Source organism: Zootoca vivipara, chromosome 1, assembly GCF_963506605.1.
Source record: "Zootoca vivipara chromosome 1, rZooViv1.1, whole genome shotgun sequence".
Lineage (NCBI taxonomy): Eukaryota > Metazoa > Chordata > Lepidosauria > Squamata > Lacertidae > Zootoca > Zootoca vivipara.
In genome coordinates, this window is record NC_083276.1 from 102,884,955 (window position 1) to 102,904,070 (window position 19,116).

General features: G+C 44.1%; 1 protein-coding gene across 2 annotated transcripts; it reads right to left on the reverse strand.

The window, feature by feature from the left end:
- Nucleotides 1–1,607: 1,607 nt before the first annotated feature.
- RBM43 (RNA binding motif protein 43) lies at nt 1,608–18,987 on the reverse strand. 2 transcript variants are annotated; one of them, XM_035131453.2, is made up of 4 exons: nt 18,908–18,987; nt 7,331–7,529; nt 6,336–6,430; nt 1,608–3,096 (listed from the first exon to the last, which is right to left on the reverse strand). In XM_035131453.2, exons 1-4 carry the CDS (start codon nt 18,908–18,910, stop codon nt 2,326–2,328), a joined length of 1,068 nt encoding a protein of 355 aa, XP_034987344.1. In that variant the 5' UTR covers nt 18,911–18,987; the 3' UTR covers nt 1,608–2,325. The 2 variants fall into 2 exon arrangements, with proteins under 2 accessions (XP_034987344.1, XP_034987354.1); XM_035131463.2 differs by lacking the exon at nt 18,908–18,987 and adding an exon at nt 17,773–18,360.
- Between the last annotated feature and the right edge of the window lie 129 nt (nt 18,988–19,116).

The window sequence follows — 19,116 nt, forward strand, 5'->3', positions numbered from 1 at the left end:
TTTGCCAGATGGCTATATGCTTCTTTAGTGAAGGGCAGAGAAAAGAAGACTCAAATCCACCCTTGGTGTAAAGGAGTATCACGAGCCATGTATCAATACAGACTAATTCTCCATATATTTTTTCCTAGCTCATGCTGGTAGTTTCTCAAAGCAGACTAAAAAGCATGGTGTTTCTCATAGTCATATATAGTCTAAAGGTAAAGGGACCCCTGACCATTAGGTCCAGTCGTGACCGACACTGGGATTGCGGCGCTCATCTTGCATATTGGCTGAGGGAGCCGGCGTATAGCTTCCAGGTCATGTGGCCAGCATGACAAAGCTGCTTCTGGCGAACCAGAGCAGCGCACGGAAAAGCCGTTTACCTTCCTGCTTGGAGCGGTACCTATTTATCTACTTGCACTTTGAGGTGCTTTCGAACTGCTAGGTGGGCAGGAGCAGGGACTGAGCAACAGGTGCTCACCCCGTCGCGGGGATTCGAACCGCCGACCTTCTGATCGGCAAGCCCCAGGCTCAGTGGTTTAACCCACAGCGCCACCCGCGTCCCTCATAGTCATAACGGGATAAATGCAGCTTTGTCTACTGCAGGTCCCTGACAGCTCCGGGCAGGTCTGGGAATCCCTGTACACCTTTTCCAGTGATATCATGAGTAATATTAACTTGCAAATGCCCTCTATAGGGAACAGATGCAGGCAGTTGAGAGAAGGTGCATTTTCTTCCTGGGGAGGAAATCCCCATCATATTTAAATCCTTGCAAATGCTCTGGGCCTTTGGATTTTATTGTGCTGCTTCATTGCATATCAGGCCAATGGAGAACATTTGATATCAGAAGACTGCCCTGTATAGGGATATTATGCTTTTATATTTGTTGGGAGCTGCTCAGAGTGGCTGGGGCAACCCAGCCAGATCGGTGGGGTACAAATATATATATATATATATATATATATATATATATATATATATATATATAATCATTTATTATTATTTCTGTTGGGGACCTAAAATACCCTGCAAACTCCAATGTCCCATTTCCAACAGTCACGTTCCTTATCCATTGGAATCTTGATTGGAACCAATTCACACATGCAATTCATCATCATCACATATTTTGAGTGCCACATTTCAAATCAGAAACTTTTTTTCCCCTGGAGACCTACTCTAAATGAGAGGCAGGGGGGCTGGGTGGAGACCCATATCCAGCTCCTCAATCTCCCTTGAAGTGACCTCCCAGCAAATCCCTTGAGTAAAACAGCACCTCCCTCCACATTTCTTTCAGCTCTGGATTAGCAGTCGGGGGAAAGGGAAGGGGCAAGAGCAAATGCCTTCCTTTAAAGGAAGAGACCGCTGCCTGAAAACCCTGCAGAGCTCTTGCCAGTGTTGATAACTTTGGCCTGCATGAACCAATGATCAGATCCTGAGACAGCTACTTATGTTGTTGAGACTCCCATCACTACCTGCGAACATGGGCAACAGTCAGGATGGTAGGAGCTGTAAGCTCAGCGACAAGGGAGAGGGTTCCATGGGTTAACCACCCCTGTGCTATAAAACTCATGGTATGAGAGATACAGATCATTTTGTTTGATGCACAAAAAGGACTAACATGAAACAAATTGACCAACAGAGCCAGCTTTAATCCGGTGATACTGAACTATATACACCATGAAGAAATCTCATTTCCAGGTCTCATTGTCAAACACAGAAAACAGCTTCAGCTGTCCACACTAAACTATGATATCACCTTCTATATAACAGGACCATTGAAGAAAGCTCTCAGGTGAGCAGGAACTTGCTGAGAATGCTGGGTTGTTTTGACCAGAGAAAAAGGCAAGGAAGAAACAAAAACTTTCAGAAAGCAAAACCGCTCTATTAAGTAGTGTGTTGAAATCCTGAGGGACACACTGAAAAGGTCACACCTATAGGCTTAAAAAAAAAACACCACAAGTTGCTAAACTGTTCTACTTTCAGCTTTCCCATTAGGCAGCAGCTCTCCTTTCACTGTTACTGTCAATATGTTTCAGCTCACTTTATTGTCAGTGTAGAACTAACCATTATGGTCAACACAGTACTTCCGCCAAAAAATGAGCCTTGTGTAAAGCTCTTTCACTTTTCCTTTTCGCCACTTGCCCTGTGCCATTTTACCACTTCTTTTAACTACAGATGTGGTGCAGGGGTCGGGAAGCAGGCGATACAACAACACCACACCACTACCAAGTGTGCATAAAATGTTATAAGCAGAGAACACAACAGGTGGTTGCTGTTTTTGGTGGCAGCTCCTGTGCCAAACATAAAATCTAGGTCTGCCCTCAAGAGATCAAAATAACCATCTGCCTATCTCCAAGGTTCTCTGGGGGCATTTCCCATCATTTTATTTACTTGTTTTGCAAACTCATAAATGTCTGAGGAGGACCCTATAATATCAATGTGGGTTGGGTATTCTAGAACCAGAACGTTTGGATACTGGCTCCTTAACATCTCACATGTACGCTCACGTCTCCGTTTCTCAGAGTTGCTGCACCTTTCATGTGACAATCTTTCTTTACGCAGAAAGCCATATAATCCTGCCAACAAGCCATCAACCCTCTCTTTTGCATGTCTTAACGATCTGGAACCTGGTTTTGTGTTGTCACTCTCTAGATATATGGTGGTGACCTCCCCATCTACAGCAGCATAACTAGTGACACCACATTCTTTTAGACTCCTTTGGTAAAACTCTTCTCTAAATGTTCTCATATAGTGATATGTATCGGTGTCAAGGGCAATGGTTAGTCCTTCCTCCTTGCTTGCATTTTGCACAAAATTATTTTTCAGCTCTGAGGATAATCCGCTGTTTGCCTGTCTTGTACCAGGCCTGTGATCTGACGCTTTTAGATTTCTTGCAACATGTTGTTCTGAAAGGGAATGCTTTATGTTTAATAAGATATTCTTTTGGAGAGCGCTGATGGCTAAAAATGGACCCTGTACACTTATTAGCCCGTTAGTCTGTAATGGGCCAAAGCTCAAATTTGGGAACTTCTTCTTGAAGTCTTGCACCAGACTTTCCAAGTTGTATTTCTCTCCAAATGGGGACAAGTTGAGGATGCATGTCATGCAGGTAAAAATCTAGAGAGGGAGAGAGAGAGAGGGAGGGAGAGAGATCATAACTGAAAGGCAACACTAGACTTTTAGGTTACAGGCACCTGTGTGCATTTCTTTACACTGATACCTTATTAGACTTAAGACGAGCCCTGCTGGATCAGATGACTGCCCCATCTATTCCAGAAGCACTGTTCTCACAGTGCCCAACTAGATGTCATGGGAAGCCCAAAACAAGAACCTGACTGCTACAATACTCTACCCACTTGTGATTCCTAGGCATTCAGGGACATACACTGCCTGACATCAGGAGGCAGAACATAGCCATTATGGTCAGTAGCCATTGATAATCTACTCATCACTCCCATCACTCAACTCCTCAGTTGCCCCTTCTCTTTTTTTTTTTTTTAAAATATTTTTATTAATTTTCCAATTAAAACCAATTATATCACATTCAATATTTCAAATTATACACATATATATATCAATCAGACCGAATGTTATGCCAAATCATCTAAAGAATTTTTTATTTGGGTTCCCATGCTTCAAGAAATTGGGAATTCCTCGCAACTGTCCACTGCCGTCTTTTTTCTAAAGTTCAAATCGTCCTTCAAGTTCATAATAATCCAGATCTTCCCCTTACAGTCACATAGATGTTTTCCACTTTCACGATTGTTTCCCAGCTGCTGATATAAATATCAAACAAAGTCTCACAGATGTTCTTTCTCCTGTGTGAGTTAATCAGTCCAGCCTCCCCATAAATCTTCTTAATGGAGCTCCTGTTGCGTTGAAGCAATTCGAAGTAGCGCCATCTTAAAAAGCTCAAATCACTTTCGCTTTTCTCTCATAGCCATGAAGATTTACGATCATTATAGAATTTACAGCTTTTCCAGGCAGGAGACCCAAACATCAAACCATAGACTCTTGGTAAATTAATGGATCTCCTTGCCCTATAGCTGAACTTAGCTTCAGGTCGCTGCTCCAATTTAAAGTGCGTCACAGCTCATAAATCCTCCGAACGCATTCAGAACTCCTTCCGTCCGACTAGGGGGGGGCTTTTCTCATCGGCAACTCCACATCTTTAAAAAAATATGCTCAGTAACAACAGTTATAAGGTTCAACTCACACAGTCTTTTGCTTCTCTTTCACTCCAAACAAGCCAGGACATCGCGTCCGGGAAGGTACGAGGCAACAATATGAAGAAAAAAAATAAAATAAAAACTCACTCCCCTTATCGCTCCGTCCCCATCAATCCTTCTTCCAGATGCAGTACAATCTTTGACTCCTCTCACTCGGCAGCATAAATTTCTCAGCAGTAAACAGCGCTTCTTTCCCTCCTTCTGAAGTATGTCCATAGATTTAAGCCTAATTATCTTCTTTAACCATGGAAATCCCCGCCATGCAGATTAGCGTCCGGGAGTCCTGGCCCTTGTAAGTGCTCAGCCCAAGCTCCCCCCACTCCAAAAACAGTCGGAGTGGGTCTGGGGGCATCGCGGGCCAGCGGCCCCTCTCCGTAACCCCCGGAGAGGGTAGGGGGTTGCCATTTACTCCCCTAGCAACCGCCAAATTCCTTACAAAGGTCAGAGAGATGGAAAACAGGTCCGCCATTCCTGCAGGCGGAAACCGGAACCTCAGTTGCCCCTTCTCTGTGAAACATTAGACTGTAAGCTCTATGGAGAAGAAATCTACTGTTATTATTATTTACACAATGACATGGACATTCACTGTGCTGTATTGTTATAATAACGACGCTGTATTCCCAGAGGGGCAGCTGTTTTAAGTCCTTTGCAGCAAAACCAGCCAGGAGTCTTGTGGCACCTTAAAAACTAACAAATGAAGGCATAAGCTTTCATGGACTGTAGTCCACTTCTACAGATGCATTGCGGGGGTGGAGAACTGTAGATGATGAAATCAGAAGAAAATGAAACACAGAGTAGTACAAACTGTCCTGATTATGTTAAGAGTGAGTGAGTGAGTGAATGAATGAATGAAATGCATGCTGAACACTGCCGGACATATACATAAAAGGAAGTCTCATGGTTTCTTAGAGACAAACAGGGTGTGCAGCCAGTGAGTTCCAGTCCACAAAAGTTTATAATACTTATGCACTACATTATAGGCCATCTCTTCTTCAAGGAGCTCAAGGTGACACAGATGGTTTTCACCCTCTGCATTTTATCATCACAACAACTTTTCAAGGTTGGTTAGGGTTGCCCAAGGTCACCCAATGAGTTTCAGAGCAGAGTCTGAATTTGAACCCTGGTATCTAAATTCCTGGTCCATTTCTCCTCTAACCACTACTCCACTATGGAATATATTTTGATCGAATGAGCCAGTTCAGGTTATCATGTGAGTTAAACCAACTTCACACCATGGTTTAGCATCTGGCCTGTTCTGAAGCTAGTACAGTCGTACCTTGGAAGTCAAACAGCTTAGTTCCTGGACGTTTTGGCTCCCAAACGTCGCAAACTCGGAAGTGACTGTTCCGGTTTGCAAACTATTTTCGAAAGCCAAACATCCGATGGGGCTTCTGCAGCTTCCGATTGGCTGCAGGAGCTTCCTGCAGTCAATCAGAAGCCTTGCTTTGGTTTTCGAATGTTTTAGAAATCAAACGGATTTCTGGAACTGATTCCATTCTACTTCCAAGGTACGACTGTAACCATAATTTCCTGATTTGAACTAAGAACTCTGGCCAAGGAGAAACTTCCTAGTTTAGATTGGAGGTGTGAAGGGGCCACGTGCAGGGGCAAAAGGTTTGTGCATATCTTGGGCTTAATAAGGAGAGATATGATTCTCCAGTGTTAATGTAACTGGCCCTATAGGTCACACTGCAATGATACTCTGTGGGACCCTGGCATGGTATAATTAAGACAGGGTAAGATGATTTTTTTCGCATGGCAGCGCATGCCTCAGATGGACTAGGTGACCTGTAAAATCCTCTCATGTGTTGCATACAACAGGCTGAAACCAAAGAGGGACTATTAATCACAAGATGCTTATCTCAGCTGAAATTTAACAAAGAGCAAAGGTACTGACCTCCTGGCAAAAAAGAGCTCCTTGGTGGCATCTGCCACTTCACAACTCCCCCCATGCCCCCATTTCTCTCTCTCTATGGTATTATGTATCTGCATATATTTTCATTTAGCGTTAAGTCAGTTGGAGACCTTCAAGTGAGACGTGACTAATAAGTTTCATAAATAAATAAAATAAACAACTGCAAGGCTGGAGATTCTAAGAAGAAGAAAACTCGAGCTGGGGTTACTTACGCTTTTTCCGTATGACGACACTTTCAAGGGATAACCCACAAGCAGCCTCTTGTCCTCTAGGCTGTGGTCGCCTTTCCTGAGAACATTTTCTGCATCTGAGAAGGAATTCAGATTTTGTCTTGTAGAAAAAAGTAAAAGTCAGAATTCTTTGTTGCCAACCTGATTCCCGGAATACCTCGATTTTGTGGGAGGAAGGGGGGGTACCTCTCGTTGGTAGTTTCCCTCTGGGATTCCTTCCCCCGCCCCCAGTGTTCGATACTTGTCTCCTGATACTTTTTTTGCATCGTGCAAAAATTGCTCTGAGGAGAACGACGGCAGCCTGTCTCTTTAGAAGATTAATTGGCAGCAATTTTACTCCCCCTGAGGCTTAGCTGCAATTTTTTCATCTGCCAGGTAGGTTACTATACGTTTCGTTCCTGTGCAAGTAGTTTAAAACACCCACGCAAATGCTCTCTCTCTAAAGCCTCGCTGCATTTACAGATGAAACTCGGAAAATTTGAATATCGTCAAAAAGTGCATTTATTTCAGTAATGCAACTTATTATTTTTTATTTTTCTTTTAATTTTTACAAATGTTTTCTTTTGGAAATTCCACAGTAATAAAACAAATACTTACAATAATACAAAAATAAACATTGCTATTACATTTCATTAATTACATTCCATTGATAATTGACCCGCCTAACGACAAATAATTACAGTTACAACAAATATAGGCTTGGCATATCTTGCTTTGCATGTCATGCATCTATCTCATATAATGGTTTCACCTTTTAAGTTGTGTTACTGAAATAAATGCACTTTTCGACGATATTCTAATTTTCCGAGTTTCACCTGTATATGTCTGACGAACGGCAGGTGACCTTATACACGGTGAGAGGTTTCAAACCCAGAGTACGCCGAGCCAGGGCATCAAGAACGCAGGAGTTTTACAGAGCATGAATTCTGCTTTACGGTTAAGGACCCAAAACTCTAATTTCCTTCCTCTGACATTACCTCGTTCATCTTCAAATGTTACATATGCCACTCCTTCCATTGATGTTGGGTAGACAACATCCTCCACATCGCCCCCCTTATTCTTTGCCTTTTGAAAATGAATCATCAATATGTCAGCCATGACGTCGTCACTTAGGGCGCCATCTGGAACACCGCAGACCACAATGGTTCTTTTTGGCTTGGCAGCTTGTGCGGTGGCCTGTGAAGAAACACAAGGGATACTGAAAGCGCTGTCAGACTGTCACTAAGGAGGGATTCAGCCGCATCCACTGCCAAATTTAAGTTTGCGTGGACAGACGGAGTCCCCAAAAAAACCCGGCGACCCACCGAGCGGAATAAAGACGCATAACAACGTGCTATGGGATTCAAATTGGCCACAACTTTATTAAGATTCAGATGTAGGGAGACCTTGGCTCAGGCATTGGGCGTTATCCATCCACGCAAAAGTCCTTAATAGATTGCTCCGTTGGTACATGCTTGCTTGACTGAACAATCGCCCTGTCACATGCTGTTCTGCAGGTTCTCCTGAACCCCTGAGCAGATTTGGGGGAGACTGTGGGATGAGGAGTGGGGGGGGGGAGTCTTATTGTGCTAGCAGGAGTCCTCATCCGCGCTTTCGTTAATGGAACTAGGTAGGACTACATGCAATAAGGGAAGCGACAAACAGCTGTTCTAGGAAGTGTGGGATAACAATTGATTGATGAGAAGGCATATCACCTCCATCGAAAGAAATCAGGATAAATGCTGCATAAACAGCAAGTGTATTCTTATTATTCATTTGATTCAATTCAGCCCCCACCTCTGTAAAGTGGCATAGCAATGCTTGCAAATTTGTGATGCCATACCACTTTGTTAAAAAAAAAGAGGGGATTTTTATAGGCCTTTTAATACAGAAAGTACAAACTGCTGAGGAAATTGTATTCTCAATCAAGTCACGGCTGGTATTGTCGACATGGAATGGGTGTTGCGCTTCAAAGAAACAGAAAACAAAATAATTAACACTGACTCCTGCTATAGACTTAATTCCACAAAATACCGAAACGCTGTTCTGTGCACATAAAAATTTCCTCAGAACTGCCTTCTGGCCTAATTCCTATTCAGAAATTTTTTTCTTTGTTCTCATCCATTCCAGAAAAACAGCCCATAGGACTGAGGTCCAGCAGCGAGGGCGTTCTGGCGGTTCCCTCATTGCGAGAAGCAAAGTTACAGGGAACCAGGCAGAGGGCCTTCTCGGTAGTGGCGCCGCCCTGTGGAACACCCTCCCATCAGATGTCAAGGAAATAAACAGCTCTCTGACTTTTAGAAGACATCTGAAGGCTGTACTATACGTTCCATTCCTGTGCGAGTAGTTTAAAACACCCACGCAAATGCTCCCTCTCTAAAGGCTCGCTGCATTTATGTGTCTGACGAAATTTTTGATGTTTTATCGTGCTTTTAATATTCTGTTGCGAGCCTCCCAGAGTGGCTGGAGAAACCCAGCCAAATGGGTGGGGTATAAATAATAATAATAAGCCAGTGACATGGCTTTAGTATGGCTTTAGTATGGAGGAGCGGATGATTTTGTACATAATTTGGTGTGCCAGTATTGAGACGATGATAGGAAGAACTGTCAATAATTGCTGACATCTTGCAACCTAAGCTATTTTTGCATCAAATCTCTGTACAATGCACTTAATGTCTATTCCTTGGGTTCCTGCTTCAGAAAGGAGACAGGGCAGTGCAGTTGTGCTACAGCCTGCAAGCACTGCTCTAGGATGGCTCTTTTTTTAAAAAAAAAAAAAGTTTTAAAATGACAAGAAATCAGAACTATTATTACCATCGCTGTCTCCTGTTTCTAAAAGGAGTGAAGAAGCAGACTCAAACAGACAGCTCAGCAACCTTACCCACAAACTTTTAATCCAAGACGACACAAGGACTATTTTTAACACACTTCATGCTAAATAGTGCTGGAAGCATTCACTTATGCAATGGCCATTATATCCCTTTCTCCTAAAGCACTGCACTTTTATTGTGCGCTTGCAGAATGGAAACTGCAGAATGCACAAAAAAGTATACATTTCCTACAAAAGGGACACAAAACTTTTGATTCCGGAGTATGCTAAAGCTACCCAGTATTAGAAGCGCTGGGAAAGGAAGCAGATTTTTATTTTATTTTTTAAACCACAGGTATTTATGGGCATTTCCTTTCCATACCCTAAAACCCCCTCCTAGAAAAATAGCTTTCCCTCCTCCTCCCCCCCCCCCCGCTGTTGTCTGGCAGCTGATTAGGCTGGTTTTAATTTTTCCCTCTCTGAGAAATATATTTATGCCAGTCAGAAAATCAGGGTGTGGGGAGGGAGGCCAAGGTGAATGCTAGAAACGGCTGTATTCAATTCTTGCTGTTGGCATCCATCTGTCTCAAGAAACAACGGAATGCGCTTCCAGAGGTGAAGTCAAATCACTGCGTGGTGACCTCCCCGGGCTCACAGGTGAGAGCTGTGTGCAGGGTGGGGACCAAAAGTGGAACAACTACCTCAAAAAGAGTGCTATGTGTCCCCACCAGGAGTATTACGCTTCCCCATATACCCTGAGTTTTGAAATAAAGCTAGCATATTCCACACATAGGTTTGTTTGTCCTGCGATATCTTGATACCTGGCATGCAGGACTCCAGGGGTCTGTCTGCCTTTTATTGGCTTTCTATTGAAAGTCAAGCACCTGGTCCTCATGCCTGTGGGAGGAGAAAAGCTGGCAGAAAGATTCCTTTCTCACTTCTCCATGTAGCTCATGTGCTTGGGCGCACAGGTTGGGCACAAAAAGTCTAATGCCAAGACAAGCAAAGTCCCTCCTGTTAGGATTTCATAGTAGATTCTGTTCCACCTTAAACAGGAACAGGCTTGGAAGAGGATGTTGAATATGTATGTCACATGATATATTTTTCCGTAGGTTGTACTATTGTAATGCTGTTAGTTAGTCTTGCTTTCACTTTTGACGATGGAGACAGACACGTTTGGTCTATCTTCCGAGATGCTTTAGATGCTTTGTAATAAACGCTTGTAAATATGCAAGGACTTCTCTCTGAGTATTCCTTCTGCTGCTGCTGCTGCTGCTGCTGCTGCCACACTAACGCTGGAATGAGCTCTGCTGATTGCGTGCTCAGGTCACAAAGACCTTGAGTCGTGTTCCATGGGAATCACCGGGACTGAGAAGAAGAGGAGGCTGCCGGCTGGACCTCCCTATGGACTCCTAAACAAAGGGTTAACGGGCCCAGTGGAGACGGTGAACAAAGCGTCATGGGCACCAGACTATGGATTGCTGTGCAAAGGGTTCCGTGCCCAGGAATGGAATGGCTAATCGCCCAGGAGGCAGCAGGAAAAGGCAGTGTGTTCCGAAAGCAGCTGGAATGCTGGAAAACTTCGGACAGTGGAGAGGAGAAGGTATGTGAAAGCCGGTGCTTTTACAAGCATGCCGCGGCAGGCACGCAAGCAAGAGACTTTGATCTGCGTAGCCTGAAGTTTTATGGCGCGCAGTAAAACTTTCACAGTGATTAAAGACTGTGAGGACAGGGCACTGTGGAGAGCTGCAAGCATTTTTCCCAGTTAGTAAAAATGGAGTTTTTGCGCAGCTCTGGCTCTGAAGAGATAATTTTCCTTCGTGGAGAAAATCATCATAATTGGGCAAAAGGTACACAGAAAAGGCTGCAGGATGCTGGAGTGTTGTACACAATTGGCGCAAAAAGGGGAAGTGAAAATACCCCAGACCAATTCCCCAGCTGGAGGGAAGATGATTCTTTTGCAAGAGGATTGATTATCACAAGTTTGTGTCCGGGACAATTGATTTATGTTGGTGCATGCAATTCAGCTTGTGAGATGTGGGAAACATTGAAGCTAGCTTTTGGAGGGGGAGGAAGCTGTGATGGTGATTCCCCAAATGATTGCTGGAGTGCTGGGGCACCCGGTTGCAAACCACAGGAAGAGCTGGCTGTGATGTCAGACCTGGTGGGGGTGCAGTCTCCAGTGAATGCAAAAGCTGAGGGCGCCACTTGGGAATTGCAGCAGGAGCTGGCTGTCGCGTCAGACCTGGAGCAAGTGGCTGCACAGAGTGCTTCAATTGAAATTGCTGAGGGCGCCAGTTGCAAATCTCAGGGAGAGATGGCGTCATCATCCCACACAGACGTGCAGTCCCATGGGAACGAAGGTCAGTCTTCAAAGTTTTTCCAGAAGCCGACACGTACACAGAAGCTTGCAGGTGCAACAGCTTTGTCGCTAAGGAGGGGCGAGAAGAAGCCCACGAATGTGAAGCTTGTTGCTAAGGCCCAACCGAAGGGGGAAGAATTGCAGCCGACAACAGTATCACGAGGCCAGGAGCAGGGGGGCAGAGAGTTGAAGCCCACAACGGTATCTACTGCAGCTGGCAAAGAGAAAAAGTCTTTGGCTGGAAAGAAGAAGGGGGGCGGCCAGGAGCAGAAGCCCACACAGCAGCAAAACGGGACTTTGCTGGCTGGAAGAGTTCAAAGCAAGTTTGTTGTCAGTTCCACAATTCAGAAGCACATTTGCAATGACAAAAATTTGTTTACTTGCTTTTCTTCACAGGATGATTTCATGAAGTCTAGTGAAGGACTTTTAAATGTGCATGGAGCTGGACATGTCTACATAAAAGGACTGAACTTGACACTATATGATGTTTTGTATGTGCAAGATGCACAAAATAATTTGCTTTCCATTTCACAGATGTCTGAAGAAGGGTATGGAGTTTCTTTTGAAAATGGAAGCTGTCTCATCAAGAAAGGAGATGAGGAATTTCTGAATGCTCCAAGAGTTGATAATCGATATGTGTTTACTTTTGATTATGATGATGAAAATGTGGTTTATATACCTGAAGAGGCCTGTGATGCTAACACTGATCAGTTTCTTCTTACAGGTGGTTTTGATCACGCCAATGGTCACCTGAGTTTGCAGGAGGTGTCCAAGGAAGAGCCTGGAGAGGTTCAGGGTTTAAAGGTTCAACCCTGTGATTCTTTTGCTGATTGCAATGATGTAATTGCTGATGATGGGAAGCTGTCTAGCAGACAGACTTCCACACCCTGTGAAGTGATTCATATTGATCTAGCTGATCAAATGACACTTTCAGTGGATGAAGTTGCAAATGGCCAAGATGGTCAACTGACTCCCTCGGAGTGTGAAGAGGGGTACATCAGGAGTGATGATAATGCTGATCCCATTGGAGTGAAATGCTCCGGTCCCAGTGAAGGCGAATTCACTTCTCAGGAGCTAGATGCTTTCCTGGATGAGAAGCGAATTCAAAAGGATCTCTCACGTCCCAACAGTTCTTGGGAGGGTGGTTTGTGTGAGGGAGCTGGGAATTCTGGAAAATCAATGCAGCAGGGACTAACACCCTTGTTGCACAGTGCCAATCCAGAGAAGGTGCAAATGGGAGGTATTTCCCAGGTTCACCCAGATGGTGATGCCAATCCCAAGGGGATGGTAAAGGAGGAAATTTCCCTGGTTCACCTAGGTGGTGCTACCAATCCCAAGTGGGAGGAAGGTGGGGGAATTTTCCTGGTTCATGCAAATGATGTGATTCACCCAAGTGAGAATGTAATTATGCCAGGTGAGGATGGAGCAGCACAAGCTGCAGATGATGAGCAAGTTGGTTCAAATTCAGTGGGAGGTAGTGGTACTGCTGTAGCTGGTGATACAGCAGGCTACGAAGGTGTTGAAACCTCACTCAGACCTGCATTTAAGTCTGACACTGAATTGGGAGAACCACTGCTCACCATTGGAAATTTTTCTCTTGAGAAAGAGGAAATGAGTGTTTGCAAATCTGGAGAGGCCACAACAGGCAAACAGCCTGGGAGATTTGCTGTTGAGTTTGCTAAAACTGCTGATGCTGGTCTTAGTAGCTCAGAAAAGGTTTTTGAACCTGAAAGTTTCAAGGAGGTTCAGGAAATGACCTCAAAAGATGCTCAACCATGGCTAGCTGCCATGAAAGCAGAGATTGATTCCTTAGATAGGAATCAGACCTGGGAACTGGTCAAAATGGTCCCAGGAATGAAGCTGGTAAACAGCAGGTGGGTCTTTAAGGCCGAAGCTGACCAACATGGCAAGGTAGTGAGGCACACAGCCAAACTGGTCGCAACTGGTTTTTCACAGGTTCAAGGTGAAAACAACATTGAGACTATTGCACCAAATGTGAAGTATGAATGCTTAAAGCTTTTGCTCAAGATTGCTTCGGAGGAGAAAATGCATGTATCGCATAATGTATTGGATGCTAATGATGCAAATGTTTTGACTGGGATTTTGCAGGAGGATCTGTTTTTACTTCCACCTGCAGGAGTGCACGTACCACAGGGGATGGTCTGCAAGTTGAAGAAATCCCTATTTGGTCTCAAGAGGAGTGCCAGGTGTTGGGACACAACACTAACAGAGATGTTGCTTTCTCTAGGTTTTCACCAAAGTACTGCTGATTCATGTGTGTTTGTCAAGGAAGAGGGGGAGCACAAACTGTATTGCTTTTGTTATGATGCTGAATTGCTTATCTTCTGGAAACACAAGGATTTGTACCAGCGCACACTTGCTCAGTTGCAGGAACACTACACCATGGTGGATCTTGGTGAGGTTTCCAACTATCTTTCTCTGGAAGTTGAGAAAGACAAAGAAGGTAATTTCCTGGTACACCAGACCCAGGAAATTACAGAGGTATTGAACAGGATGGATTTGGGTGATGCAAATCCTATAGACACACCTATGGTGCCAGGTTATCAGGGAGATGATAACGCAGCAGCATTTTCTGACACCACTTTGTATAGATGTGTTCTAGGCAAGCTATGCTTCATTGCAAAATGTTCGAGACCTGACATTGCTGCAAGCTGTAATTTGCTTGGCAGGCATGCAAACAATCCTACTGTTAAGGATTGGCAAGCTCTGCAGCGCATAGGTCGCTATCTTCGAAGCACTATGCACTGCAGGCTGAAGTTGACAAGTCAGAAGACTGAAGGTCTTGAGATTTTTGCAAATGCAAGTTTCGGAGGTGATGCCACAGGTGGCACAAGCTCTTCTGGGGTTTGCTACTTGTACAACCACTGTCTGATTGGCTGGATGTGCAAGGAGCAAACAATAATGAGTTTGAGTTCCTATGCAGCGGAACTCAACACTCTCTCATTCTCGCTCACAGATTGCGAGTGGTTGATGCAACTGTTTCAGGATGTCAAAGTCAAGGTGACTTGTCCAGCACAGGTGTATCAGGACAACATTTCCTGTTTGGATTTGCTAGCTTCAGAGGGTTGCAAGCAAAGGTCCAGGTTCTTGCAAATGAGGGTACGTCATGCAAGAGAGTGTATCAGGAAGGGACTGGTTCAAGTGTCCTACATGCCAGGTAATGATTTTCCTGCTAATGTGTTGTCCAAGGTTGTTAACAGAGAACAACTACAGATGGATGTGCCAAAGCTACAGTTGGGATTACTGAAGTTTAAGGTTACACAGAATGGGGGAGTTTTGTTAGGATTTCATAGTAGATTCTGTTCCACCTTAAACAGGAACAGGCTTGGAAGAGGATGTTGAATATGTATGTCACATGATATATTTTTCCGTAGGTTGTACTATTGTAATGCTGTTAGTTAGTCTTGCTTTCGCTTTTGACGATGGAGACAGACACGTTTGGTCTATCTTCCGAGATGCTTTAGATGCTTTGTAATAAACGCTTGTAAATATGCAAGGACTTCTCTCTGAGTATTCCTTCTGCTGCTGCTGCTGCTGCTGCTGCTGCCACACTAACGCTGGAATGAGCTCTGCTGATTGCGTGCTCAGGTCACAAAGACCTTGAGTCGTGTTCCATGGGAATCACCGGGACTGAGAAGAAGAGGAGGCTGCCGGCTGGACCTCCCAATGGTGATATCCCAACACCTCCCTCCCTCCCAACACATCCTTGACCCTCCACCTCCATGCTGGGGCCCAGATGGCTCAATGACATGTTCTCTGCATCTCTGGCCTCATCCCTTACCTTGGGAATGATGAAAGGTAAAAGGAAAGAAGGAATGAAAGGCGAACAGACAAACAGATGGAAGGACGGAACCCCTTTGGATCATACCAGAGGACTCGGGTCAGCCATACTCAGATCTGGCAATCCTTAAAAAGTCTGAGAAGCCAGAGAGATAGGGAAAACTAGTTTGCCAGTCTTGACATACCCACCTTATCCACTCTCTCTCCAATAAGCAAGCAAAACTCTACAATGGAGTGCACATACATTCCAGTGCTAATTCTGACAAGATTTGCTGCCACTAACCATCAAAACCTACACAAGTGCAGGAATATATGACCAGCCAAAAAAATAAGCCAGGGCACATTTGAGGCAAAATCAAAATCAAAAATCAAACCTACAGCCAGACTGGATCTACATTTCAACACTTCTCCTCCTATTACTATGCTTATCCTTTTAAAAAGTATATTTAACAAACAAACAAAAAACCCACCAGTGGATACCCTCCTAAAACTGATGAATCCATGGGCTGAAGAAAGAATGCAAAACAAGTTAGAGAGTGATGAGAAACACAGAAAGGAAGTTTTTGAAGCTTTCTTGAGGCAATGTAAATGAAGTGCAATAGCTCTTCAATGAGGTATTCTAGGTGGAATGAAATGCCCTGCTTACCATATACTGCACTCTTCAAACTTCCCATGTGGCAGCTCTAATCTTATAAAGAGGCATAAGCAGTAGCAGTTATCTGTAGCAGTCACGCAGTAAAATTAGTATTAGCATTGCCATGCAGTTTGTCCTTTGGGTTACTTACACAGCTAGAGAATGCAAATGATCCACTCTCTGCAGAGTTTGATCCAATATGCTGGAAACTTTTAAGACTGATTGCTGGTTTCTACTCTCTCTAAGTATACGTATGCATTAGCTGTGCTTCATGTGATATGTACCCATAAGTACCACAAGTAGCTTGTACAGTCCACACACCATCCTTTCCCTACTTGTGTCCTATTCATCTTTAGTGGAAAAGTTGAACCTCATTGAACAGGAATTAACTCCCATGCAACCAGTGTTCAAAACTCCCATTGTTCTAGGCGTGTTTTGCAACAGGGAATTTCATTAGCGTGAACAGTTTCTGAGCTCTGGGTGCAGTACTGTGCCTAAGATTTCATATTAAAACTGCAGAGTGGAAGGAAAGGAGGACCTTTTTCTGCCTCCCCACTTCCAGCTATTCTCTGAAGACCGGAGAAGAGACCCTCTTAAGAAAATTAGAGGTGCGGTCAGGGGGGAAATGAAAATAATATTTTGTGAAAAATGAACATAATATTTTAGCTGCAGTTCATTCATTTTCAGCTTTGTATTATTGTGCGCCTAGACATTCTGTTGTTGTGCCCATAACCTAGGTATAAGGTGTCATTTAGCTTCTAGCTTTCATATCTCAGTTTCTAACACTTCACGCAACAGAAGTCTTGACATTCTACAGTGTCTTTCATCTTGGTTAACATTTCAAGATTCCTCGCCCAGATTTTTTTTCCCCTATCCCTAACAGCAGAAATTTATTTCTCTCTCGCACTCCAGATACTTTTTGGTAATTAGAACTGGAGTACACCTGCACACCTTTTTCTGGAGGGTGGGGCGGGGTGGGGCGAGGAAGCATATTGCAGCAACGTTACCTACGTATGTAAGAATGCAGAAACACAACTACACACACACACACACACACACACACACACATATATATGATTGCCCAGTGGGTCAGTGAGGGACCTGAGAATAGGAAGCATATATGTACAGGAAAAGCATTCAGAGCAGGAGAAGGCAACCAGGGGCAACCCAGAAAACAAAGGACTACAACAAACTGCCTTGTCGGTTATTGCTCTTACATATGCAAGCCACTGAGAGAATCTTTTTCCACTGAAAGCAAGGGAAGGACAAAGGAATGCTAGTAGCAACTGGGATGCCTTGGTTAGCTTACTGGGACTTCCTGCTGGAAACCCAGGTCCAAATCTCCACTCAGCAATTAAACTCACTGAATTACTTTGGAAAATGTACAATCTCTCAATCTAACGGTACTACACAGCGTGGCTGTGGGGCTATAACACCACTCGAGTTAGCTGGAGAAAGTGTGAGATTCAAATGTTTAACTCCTCATCATCATCATTAGCCTAAAGTTCATCAGCTATGATGGAACTGTGTTTACTGTTTATTGCCATCCATCAGAGACAGAAAGGGGGAGGTAAGGTGGCCAGGTTGCCTATGCTTCATTTCAACTCTCTAATTTAGGTCGCTTCCAGATATACTTATTTACCATTCAACCTGTTCAGGTTGACTAAAATTTGCAATGAGGTTAGAGCTTGTCAGCTGACTTGTTTGCAGAGAGGTTATAAGATGTTGCATCAAGCTATTATGATTAATATTATTAATAAAATTTGTATACCTCCCTATACCTGCAAGTCTCAAGCAACTGTTACCACACAGCACCTATTTCCCCATCTCTTACCTTATTGCAAACAGTCTAGTTTTTCCAACTCTAACAGTGCAGCCTTGAATTTCCTGATATGTGTCTGAGAATGCCCATTGGTGAAAAAACAACTTTTTTCTTTTGCTATTGTTAAACAGTTGGGAGTCAGAAACCAATCTACCGAAAATCCCTGCAGATCCTTTTCTAGCTTCTGCATGCTCCTGCTCTTAGGGCCCTCATCTTATGTCCATAGGTTTATTGCAGTGCTATCCAAGCCAGCCTGGTACTGGGGATGAAGAGGTGTTTTAAAATCTTTTTGTATAAGCCAAGGGCAGAAATATATGCAATGATCTTTTGATTCTTCATGCTAGTGAAAAACCAAGTGACGCTGATCACAAACAGCTGCTAAGGTAACTAAAGGCGCCTATCAAATTACCAGAGGCAATGCATGAAACCAAGAGAGGCCCATTAAACAAAGTTTCCTGAGTGAGCATCATAAAAATATGGAGCTCAAGGGCTCCTGGAAAAATTGACTTAAGTTTCTCAACAATCTAGGTTTAAAATTAGTTTATGCAGATGCAGATTATCATTCTACTGATCTGCGTCTCAGGTGTGGCTTTTTATTTTTTTATTTTTTTATTAAAAAAACCCTAAGCATTTGCTAAGATGGAGCATACTCCGCCACTAGAGATCTCCCACTGGCGAACTAATGCCAGTGTAGTGGAAGAAGCAAAGACCACCAGTGTCGAAGCAATGATTCTTCAACATCCACTTCGTTGGACTGGTCATGTTGTGCGGATGCCCGATTATCGTCTTCCAAAGCAACTACGCACTCTATACCGAACTTTAAAACAGACAGCGTAATGCTGGGGGTCAACAAAACAGGTTTAAAGACTCTCTCAAGGCAAATCTTTTTTTAAAAAAGAAAATGCAGTATAAGCACCGAAAATTGGGAAACACGGGCACAGAACCTGTTTAGCAATTTGGTGTAGCTACAGAGGAAGGGAAGTATCGGAGGGCGCCAGAGACGCGACTACTCCACCCCGGGGGAGCGCTCCTGGTTCGGCGTCTTTCCAAAGAGCCATCCTCTAGGGAGCTTCAGAAAAACCCAGCATTTGCTCCCTGAGTCCCCGCCAGCAAGGCAGATATAAAAAGGCAACGCTCGATCACTTGCCATAGTCGCGCAGATCTCTCCTCGCGAAGCGTTCCTGCTGGAAGAAGCGACGCTAAAACATTTGCTTTCGTTTCTGTCGGGTGCTTCCCCTAAAACTTGGAAGGCGGGTTGGCGGAGTGCATGCTGGGAAGTGTAGTTCATTCCGGTTAGGCGAGAGAGGCATTACGCAGTTTTGTCTAGGCGGGGCCGAGAGGCGTCGAGAAGCCCTC

Coding starts and splice junctions, on each gene's coding strand:
- RBM43 (XM_035131453.2), bottom strand. Junction 6,431..7,330: donor AACATTTGAAGATGAACGAG/GTAATGTCAGAG, acceptor ATTCCTTCTCAG/ATGCAGAAAATGTTCTCAGG. Junction 3,097..6,335: donor TGTCGTCATACGGAAAAAGC/GTAAGTAACCCC, acceptor CTCCCTCTCTAG/ATTTTTACCTGCATGACATG.